The 8,773-nt window shown below is 52.6% G+C and overlaps 1 protein-coding gene across 1 annotated transcript; it reads right to left on the bottom strand.

Moving 5' to 3' along the window:
- Positions 1 to 47: 47 nt before the first annotated feature.
- Pold2 (DNA polymerase delta 2, accessory subunit) lies at positions 48 to 6,005 on the bottom strand. The gene is made up of 11 exons (XM_075944243.1): positions 5,921 to 6,005; positions 4,471 to 4,740; positions 2,738 to 2,859; positions 2,444 to 2,567; positions 2,064 to 2,178; positions 1,774 to 1,972; positions 1,474 to 1,554; positions 1,173 to 1,330; positions 816 to 943; positions 510 to 611; positions 48 to 267 (listed from the first exon to the last, which is right to left on the bottom strand). Exons 1-11 carry the CDS (start codon positions 5,973 to 5,975, stop codon positions 107 to 109), a joined length of 1,515 nt encoding a protein of 504 aa, XP_075800358.1. The 5' UTR covers positions 5,976 to 6,005; the 3' UTR covers positions 48 to 106.
- Positions 6,006 to 8,773: the final 2,768 nt, after the last annotated feature.

Below are 8,773 nucleotides of genomic sequence, written 5' to 3' on the forward strand. Positions count from 1 at the left end.
TCAGTCCCATCCCACACAAGCCCAGATGCTCAAGGCCCAGATTTGTAAAAAAAAATCGTGTTTTATTTACAGGGCTCACGTGGCAAGGGTGAACGGCCCAGCTGCCTCAGGGACCCAGCCCCAGGTCTCCCAGGTCATCGTGTTCTGCTCCAAAGCCTGCGAAGCTGATAGGCTGGCAGGCCAGGCTGCGTAGGTTCACCAGACAGGCAGTCTGTGTAGAACTAAAGTCAGGAACGGCCACTAACAGCACCACCTGGTCCTCAGGACCTGCAAGACAACATATGGGGCCCACTTTAGGTTCTGGGTAGGACCTGCCTTACAGGGACGTCCCCAGAAACAGCAGCCACGGTTGTATCATGTGCTCAGGTCCACCTCAGACCCTCGCCAGTCAGCTACCCCACACACCATACACAATCGCCACCACACACGGTGTCTATCCTGTAGGGACCTTTGTAAGGCAAAGTTGTTTCTGATGACTCAGGCCTGGAGCCCCCAAAGGTAAAACTTACCTCGGACGATTTTGGAGCCAAAGCTGGGGGTGTTGCCACAGAAGTAGACATGGGGACATTCCGGAAAGATGAACGGGTCACTTTTGTAGAAGGGGTAACACCCTGCAGAAAGACCTGTTGTTGAGCTACATTCTCACTGAATGCAACAGCACCCCAACTGTGGCAGAGTGCCTGGTGATCACAGGCCCAGTGATGCTAGGGGCTTTACGCTCCTACTCTGCAATTGTACAGGCCTTGGTGTGGACAGAATTTTGATTCCAGAATGGCTTCCAGAATGGCTTCTCTGAAATGTAACTGAGCAGATACCTAGGGTGTCCGGAGCCGTGGGGCTGAGGTGACGGACCCGTAGGGTCCACTCTAGGATCTCTAAGTGGTCTTCCATGCTGCTGTATCGGAAGATATCACTCACATTCTGTCCAGAGGTCCCCAGGAACCTGGAAGAGGAAGGCTCTGCTGACTGTGGCCTGGGTGGAGACGGGGGGGGGGGGGGGGGGCAGCGCTATCACTGCCACCCAGCCACAAAGACTCTCTCAGATCCTACCCGATGGCCTCACGGGGATGCCCAAGCCAACCCTGCAGGGTAGACAGATGCCAGGAGGGCCTTCTGCAGTCCTGTGCCCTCCCAGGCTTACTTCGTCCCCGTGTCTTGTACATGTTGACTACCTTACTCCATCGATGGTGGCTTGATATGGGTTGGTGACCAGCTGCAGTGTGGAATAGGCCGTGGCCAGGGGGAACATGCAGGGATGCAGGGGCTGCTGTGGGAGTGTATAGTTGGTCGGATCGAATTCGCCTGGCATCACATCCACAGGTACTGAGGCCTGGAGGGCACAAGGCAGGGGGAGCTTGTAGGCCGCGAGAGGCCCCACCCCCACGACTCTGACCACCCTACCTCCCCTTCCCAGTCCGACAGCAGCTTCACCAGCTGGGTTCCCACAGCCCTGCCATTTCCCAAGCTGCTCACGCTCAGCTGCAGTAGGATCTCATCCAGCATTTTCACTGCCTCCACGCTGGCTGCCTGGGTTTTCTTGGTGAGGTACTTGGCCTGGGAGAAGAGACCTAGGATGTGGCCGGGCCCTCAGTGCCTCAGCTCTGGGCAAGGCAAAGGCCAGTAGCAGGTATCTCTACCTGCTGAAAGGTAGTTAGGGGCTGATTGCACAGGTCCTGAACTCCACCCTGGCTCCCATACCTTATAAGGCAGCCCTGGAGCAGCAGGCCCAGTCATGCTAACAGGCCAGGCTGAGCAGTCAGGTGAACTCCGTACCTTATTGATGGAATCTCTGCTCTGGGTATTGTGACTGAGGAGGTTGCCGGCAAGGATGACTCGAGAGACATGCGCAGCGCTGCACTGTTCTCCTTCGTCCCCGAGCTGTCCTGTCACCACGTCCACCAGCAGCTGGGTGCCCAGGAGGCTCTCTCCGCCACCTCCGCCCAGACCCAACCCTGACACCAGCAGCACAAACCTGCAGAGGATGGTGAGGTCTGTGGGCTGCTGGAAGGAGGAGGCGACTCCTCCCCACAGGGACACTGGGGTGCTGGAGTGGGGTGCCTCACCTGTCTGTGTCAAGAGGGGGCACAGGCTTCTGTGGAGCCAGGTCAGCAAAGCAGTGGTCCTCAACCTGAAACTTGCCATCGTCTCTCACGGAGCCAAACACTGCCAAGACCGTTCCTGAGGGAGGGTGAAGTCAGAACCCAAAGGTAGCCTTTGTGGGTCCCCTACCTCTAGGCCACCCCTCAGCCACTCCAGTGAAGCCTCGATTAGATGTCTCCTCGGGCTCACTGCTTTTGAATGGAGACAGGAAGATTGCTCTCTGAGGCAGCCCTTGACCATGTGAACTCATATCTACTTCCCAAGACTCTAGGGAGGGAGCCTGTAATTCACAGGCTGCCCTATCCACACCCTTGCCAGGTCTCCCACCCCTCTGGGCTCCCACCTGTGACCAACTTGGACACATCGATGGTGCCTTTCAGTTTGATGCGCTGCAGTTCATCTTCTAAGACCAGCTCATCGTCTGGGTGGATGTATTTGCTCCGAGGAGGCTGGGGGATCAGGTTGTGCTGAGGGACAGATGGAAGGCGGTCTTAGAGCCCAGGTTGCCATAGCTCCTGTGTTATGAAGTGGCACCACAACCCCTGCCTGCCTGGATTGGCTTTGCTACCCCCTCCAGTCAGAAGTCCAGCCTCAATCCACTGGGACAAGGTTGGCGCACCAGGGTGGTAGGGCTCACCTCCTCGCTTATCTCCCGCAGGATGGAGGGCTGGAGCGGCATGGCTTTGAAGAGTGTGCCCACCACACAGCACTGCTCCCCAGGCTGCAGCTCACACAACTTCTTCACTGCGACTCCACTGCCTGGATGTGAGGGCAGAGTCAGACTATGAGATCCCACCCTGACGACACCCAGAGGACCCTGCTGCCCAGCCTCTACCACAGGACGCTTACTGGGGCTCACAGGAGCTGCTCCCCCAGCCTTTGCCAGGAGGGAGAGCCTGTTAAGCGAAGGCTCCCTGGACCTCAATGTGAGGGGATAAAGGGACTGTGGGTGGAGTGGGACCTTGATGCCAAGCATCTACAGAGGCAGGGAAGGCCAGAGCGAGGGCGTGCGAAGACAGGAAAGAGACTGGAGTGGTTCAGGCACAATCCCAGGGCCTCCTGGAGCCACCAGAAACTGGAAGGAGCTACCCTAAAGCCTCTAGAAGGAACCAGCCCTGCTGACAACCTGATTTCAGACTTTTGGCCTGCAGAACCATGGGAGACTAAATATGTGTTGTCCTAAGTCCCCTGTTTACAACACTTCATTACCATGGCCACAGGAAGCAACTGTGAACCGCATTACCTACATCTCAGTCACATGCTTATCCTGACAACTACCATGTCCTTAAAACTCCGGATTCTTCTCTTTGTTTTTTTAAGACAGTGTCTCACTACATAGCTCTGGCTGTCCTCAAACTCACAGTGACCAGCTGCCTCTGCCTCCCATGTGCTCGGATTAAAGGCGTATGCCACTATGCCAAGCTAAGACTTTGGGTTCTTATGTGCCAGCCCCTGCTCTGCCCGGTGCTCCATCCTCTGAAAATACACCTTCCACTTCCCACTTCATGTCCCCCCCCACCTCGGTCTCATTCTCTTCCCTGTGGAGCCAGCAGCCTTGCCATTCAGAGCCCCCAGGAGGCAAACAGAACGCGTGTGAATGCCCATCCCATTTTGCTCAGCATGAAAGATGTGGAAAGCCAAGCTGCACAGGAATAAGAATGCCAGTTCCAGAAAGTTCCAGGGATTCATCAGCACAGACCTAATCCTAGAACAGATTGCTGAGGAGGCAGGGTAAAGTGGGGGCTGGGCCAGAACCACACTCATGCCCTGGAGCAGCCAAGAACATTCCTCGGAGCTCCACCCAGAGAGCAGGCAATTCCACGGCAGGAAGGGTTACTGGAGCACCACACAGAAGCTTCGGATGCCAACAGAAACAACAGATTCCAAATCCACACCTGCAGCTCCGCTATGGTTTGGGTGCGGTCCATCCCTCAAAGACCAAGGCTTTTGGTGCCCAGCCTGTCATGATAAGGGGCCCTCTGGCTAGGATAGGAAATAGCTGTTCATTGCCAGAACTCTGGCCTTACCTCACACCAGCCTCTGAACAAAACCTACCTTTAACCCCACAGGTAAATTTTTTTTTTTTTGTTTTTTTCGAGACAGGGTTTCTCTGTGGCTTTGGAGCCTGTCCTGGAACTAGCTCTGTAGACCAGGCTGGTCTCGAACTCACAGAGATCCACCTGCCTCTGCCTCCCGAGTGCTGGGATTAAAGGCGTGCGCCACCACCACCGGGCCCCACAGGTAAATTTAATCCTCATTCTTATCTTAAGACGCATCAGAGAGCTAAGGAGGCCGTTTCCACGGTAACTGGAAAGTGCTAATAGATTAGAGAAAAGTCCTAGTTCTGGGACGAGCATACCCCAAGCTTACCCCAGTGCTGCTGGGCCCGGGTCACCAGGAAGGGTCTCATCTGGACGAGGCGGGTGGCATAAATGTGGGCGTACTGGCGGCTAAAGCTGCGCTCTCCCAGTCGGAAGGGCTGTGAGGAGTTGGTGTAAGTTGCCACAGGCACCCGGGCAAAGGTGGCATTGCTGGCCGATGGTGGGGAGAGCAGAGTGTGCGCCCGCTGTGCTGCCTGCTCTGAAAACATGGCAGTGCCTCTGGCTTGTCCAGCAGCTGTGTCCAGGCTCAGGAGCATCACTGTGGAGACATGTGAAGGCATCCCTGCAACGCAGCTCCCCGGGGGGTCCCAAGCAAGCTGCCCACACTGCATCCGATGGGCACCGAGAAAGGAGGGGCGCATACGTGTGTCTGGAGATGTCACCCTGTACACTTAATCAGATAAAACCCGGAGCTGGCTCCAAACTTGTCATTACCATCTCCATATTTCTACCCAATTTCCAGGGTCTCAAATTCAGCATACCCTCAAATAGAATTATTGATCTGCCTTCATCCACTTCCCTGGACACCACCCTACTTCTGGGAACACTGCCAGGCATCGTCAAAGAAGCCTGCCATAATATAATTAGTGATAAAAAGAAAACATAGAGCTGGCCCTGCTCTGCTCAAGACTCTCCGACCGCTGCTATTTCAGTAAATAAAGCCCCAAGCTCTTACCTGGAAGATCAGCTCTGGGCTGGCTGGTCCTCCCCCCAACCTGTTCCTCCTTCCAAGTGTCCCTACCACAGCAGGGGCTCCAGCAGAGGCCTGGTTACTCTGTGTGCCTCCCAGGTTCACTGGCTCTTCCCCTTCAAGTCTTTCCTCAAAATTCACCTCCCCACATCTAATTTTACTACATCTGCCACGCCAATTGTCTGCTTTGTCTTCTGAAGCATATTTACTTTGCCTCCTCCAAGCGTACCCTAAGTTCCAGGAAGGCAGAGTTTTTTTTTTTCTCTCTTCAACGAGGTATTGCCCAACGGTCACACAACGAGCCCAAATAAGATGTGCTCAGGGGATGCACGGAGGATTTCAGTAAATATTGGGTGCTTCAACACATTTTCCATTGCATAGGTGAAATGAGCGTAGCAAGTTCTGAACACAGCTTTCTTTTCATTTTACTTTTTTAGTACAGCTAATACAAAGTTCAAGTTCTAGTTGGCTCTGCTTCCTATAATGCGCAATTCTGGCTTAGGAAGCGGACTCAACGAATCTGCCAAAAGGACACATGTGAACTCAATACAAGTCGAAAACGCACGGTGATGGGCAGAGGCCCACACGGTGTCCCCAGCCGGAGGCGGCGCCGCCCCGCCCCGCAGCAGACGCCCCCAGCTCGGGCCCATTCAGCAATCCGAAGCACCACCGAACCCCCGACCCGCGGCCCCGGGAGCCCCCGGCCCGGCCCAGCACCCACGTTAATCACGTTTAGCGGTACACTCACCGCGCCGCGCCGCATCCCGCCAATCTCTGCGCGCCCGTCCCGCCCATCGGCTCATCCGGCCAATCGCCTCCCGCCTCCGCCCCGCCCATCGCCGCCTGCCTCATCCGGCCAATCCCCGTGTGCCCCGCCTCTTGAGGCCCAGGAAACCCGGAGCCACGCCTCCTGTTGCCCGGACTACGTGCCTCCCTCCACCCTCAGCCCGCGCTGCGTTTCTTGCGCACGCGTGTTTGCCGCTGGGCCTCAGCGTGTGTGCTTGTTGCTTAGGGTGTGCCGCTGCCGGGCTCTCCATCCGGCTCATCCCTCGCCAGACTCTGGTGGCCTGGTGGCTCCTGGGTGTGTGAAGCTTCCCTCCCACTCTCTGTCCTGCACCGTGATTCTCACTCCGCCCTCATAAGGCCTGTGCTAGCAAGCAGCTCATAATAATCTGTGCAAGCTTCTGAATCCTCAGGGTTATTGCACCTACTTCTCCGATTCCCTTTCAAGCTTGAGCTAGTCCATCATCTCACAGGCAGGGAAACTGAGGCAAAGAGCAATCACTCCGGTAGTAAGCAAAAGCTGAGGTTCACACTAGCACAGCCCGACTGCTTCAAGTGCAGCAATCTTCATTGGTAACATTGTACCTTTTCAATTTTCTGGGCCTAATTTCGCACTCTGAAACTTAATATTTAAGGTAATTTTCTTCTAGCTTGGTGAATTTCTTTTGTTTTCATTTTATGTGTGTGTTTTGCCTGCATGTATGTTTCTGCCCTACACGAGTGCAGCGTCCTCAGAGGCCAGAAGAGGGCGCAATAGCAGCTGAAACTGGAAGTTACAGATGGTTGTGAGCGGTGGGAATCCCTCTGGAACAGAAGCCGGTGCTCTTAACCACTGAGCCATCTCTCCAGCCCCTGCTTTGTTTTTGGTTTTCAGCGGATGTATTTATTTTAGTTATGTGAGTGCATGTGCCTCTGTGTATGGGTGTGTGCGTGTGAGGGCAGGTAGCCTCACAGGAGTAGAGAAGAGTGTGGGATCCTTCGGAGCCGGAGTTACAGAGGCTTGTGAGCCCCACAGCAGTGGGTGCGTAGAGCCTGGCACCAGCATTCTGAAAGAATATGAAGTGCCCTTCACTGAGCCCTCTCCCCAGCCTCTTGTTTCTGCTTTACTAATAATCTTAATCATTTATTTTTTTTTTGTTTTGTTTTTTTCTGGACAGGGTTTCTCTGTAGCTTTGGAGCCTGTCCTGGAACTCCCTTTGTAGACCAGGCTGGCCTCGAACTCCCAGAGATCCGCCTGCCTCTGCCTCCCGAGTGCTGGGATTAAAGGCGTGCGCCACCACCGCCCGGCTTAATCATTTATTTTTAATATTTCACTTTGTCAAATGTTCTTTCCTATGTATGTTGGGATTAGTGTGTGGGGTTTTGACCTGCTGTTTCAGGTAGTCTATGGCATTTTTAAATACTATGTTGAATATTTCTTGTATTCCAGGGACAAACCCCATTTCGTGAATGTAGAAACCACTGAGTGGAATTATCAACCAGAAGTACAGTAACTCTAAGCTTTCTCAAGGCTTGTCTATGTCTACTAGGGGTGCTTATTTGGGTTTTAGCTGCTGTCTAGCAGTATTGACGTCAACCCACAGAACTCTTTAGAATTTCTTACAGTTAATGTCTACTGATAATGAACTCCATCACATCCTGCCTGCGAGTGTCTTTATTTCTACTCTTTCTTGAGACAGGTCTCATATATCCCAGTCTGGTGTAGAATTCATGGTGTAGCCAAGCAGGTCCTTAAACTCCGGATCTTTCTGCCCACCCCTTCTGAGTGCTAGGCTTACAGGCATGTGCCAGGGCCTCGAGTTTCGTGTGGTGCTGGAGACTGACCCCGGGGCCTCAGGTGTGCCAAACAAGCTCTCTGCCAGCTGAACTCTGTCCCGTGCCCCTGCTTCCACTTTGGTTTTGGTTTTGAGTCAGGCATCTTGCTGTGTGTTCCGGTTAATCTCCGGTCGTTAGCTTCTGCCTCCAGAGTGCTAGGACTGCAAGTGTTCTAGCTAGGGTTCTATTATTGCGATAGACATCAGCCAAAGTAACTTGGGGGAAAGGATTTGTTTAATCTTATAGGAAAGTCAGGGCAGGATGGATATGCTGGTCACCTTGATGGTGTTCACATGTCTGGAAGGATCTGTTCACTTTAGTACATTTTCTGTTTCTTGGATTGTTTTTCTTCTAAAAAAATATTGATGTATATATATGTGTGTTTGCCTGCATGTACATCTGTGCACCATGTGCATGCAGTGCCCTTGGTGACCAGAAGAGGGCATCAGAAGTTACAGGCCCTTGTCATGCCGCCATGTGGTACTGGAATGGAGCCCAGGCCTCTGAAAGACCAGAGAGTGTTTTTAACCTGTTGAGCCATCTCTCTAGTTCCCTATTCTTTACATTTGATATTTTTATCTGATTTTCACCTTTGCCATTCTTTATTGTTCCTGCTCAAATTTCCTTTAAATCTAAGTCTACTAAAGGTTTCATTTCTGTTATATTTTTCAGCTTCAGAATATTTTTGCTATATAAAAAACAGCTTAAAAATTTCTTTTTGTCTATACTCCCATCTGATTGTACTTTGAGCATTTATTTGATTGTATGCATCCTCATTTAGCTCATCGAATCATGATTAGTTGTGTCAAATAATTTGTCAAGTCAGCCATCTGGCCTTTCTGCGATGTGTCTTTCTACCCTCTCATCCTCATGATCCCTGAACCTTTCTGGTATGATTTTTTAAGCTTTTTTATATTTATTTATTTATTACATATACAATATTTTGTCTGTGTGTATGCCTGCAGGCCAGAAGAGGGCATCAGACCCCATTACAGATGGTTGT

The sequence above is a fragment of the Microtus pennsylvanicus genome, chromosome 12, assembly GCF_037038515.1.
Source record: "Microtus pennsylvanicus isolate mMicPen1 chromosome 12, mMicPen1.hap1, whole genome shotgun sequence".
NCBI classification, from domain to species: Eukaryota; Metazoa; Chordata; class Mammalia; order Rodentia; family Cricetidae; genus Microtus; species Microtus pennsylvanicus.

What these genes read in the sequence shown, in the direction of transcription:
- Pold2 (XM_075944243.1), bottom strand. Translation starts at nt 5,975, where the DNA reads ATGAGCCGATGGGCGGGACGGGCGCGCAGAGATTGGCGGGATGCGGCG. An exon ending in TGCGGGAGATAAGCGAGGAG is followed by an intron (nt 2,568 to 2,737) that starts GTGAGCCCTACC and finishes TCTGTCCCTCAG; the next exon opens with CACAACCTGATCCCCCAGCC. An exon ending in TGTGTCCAAGTTGGTCACAG is followed by an intron (nt 2,179 to 2,443) that starts GTGGGAGCCCAG and finishes ACCCTCCCTCAG; the next exon opens with GAACGGTCTTGGCAGTGTTT.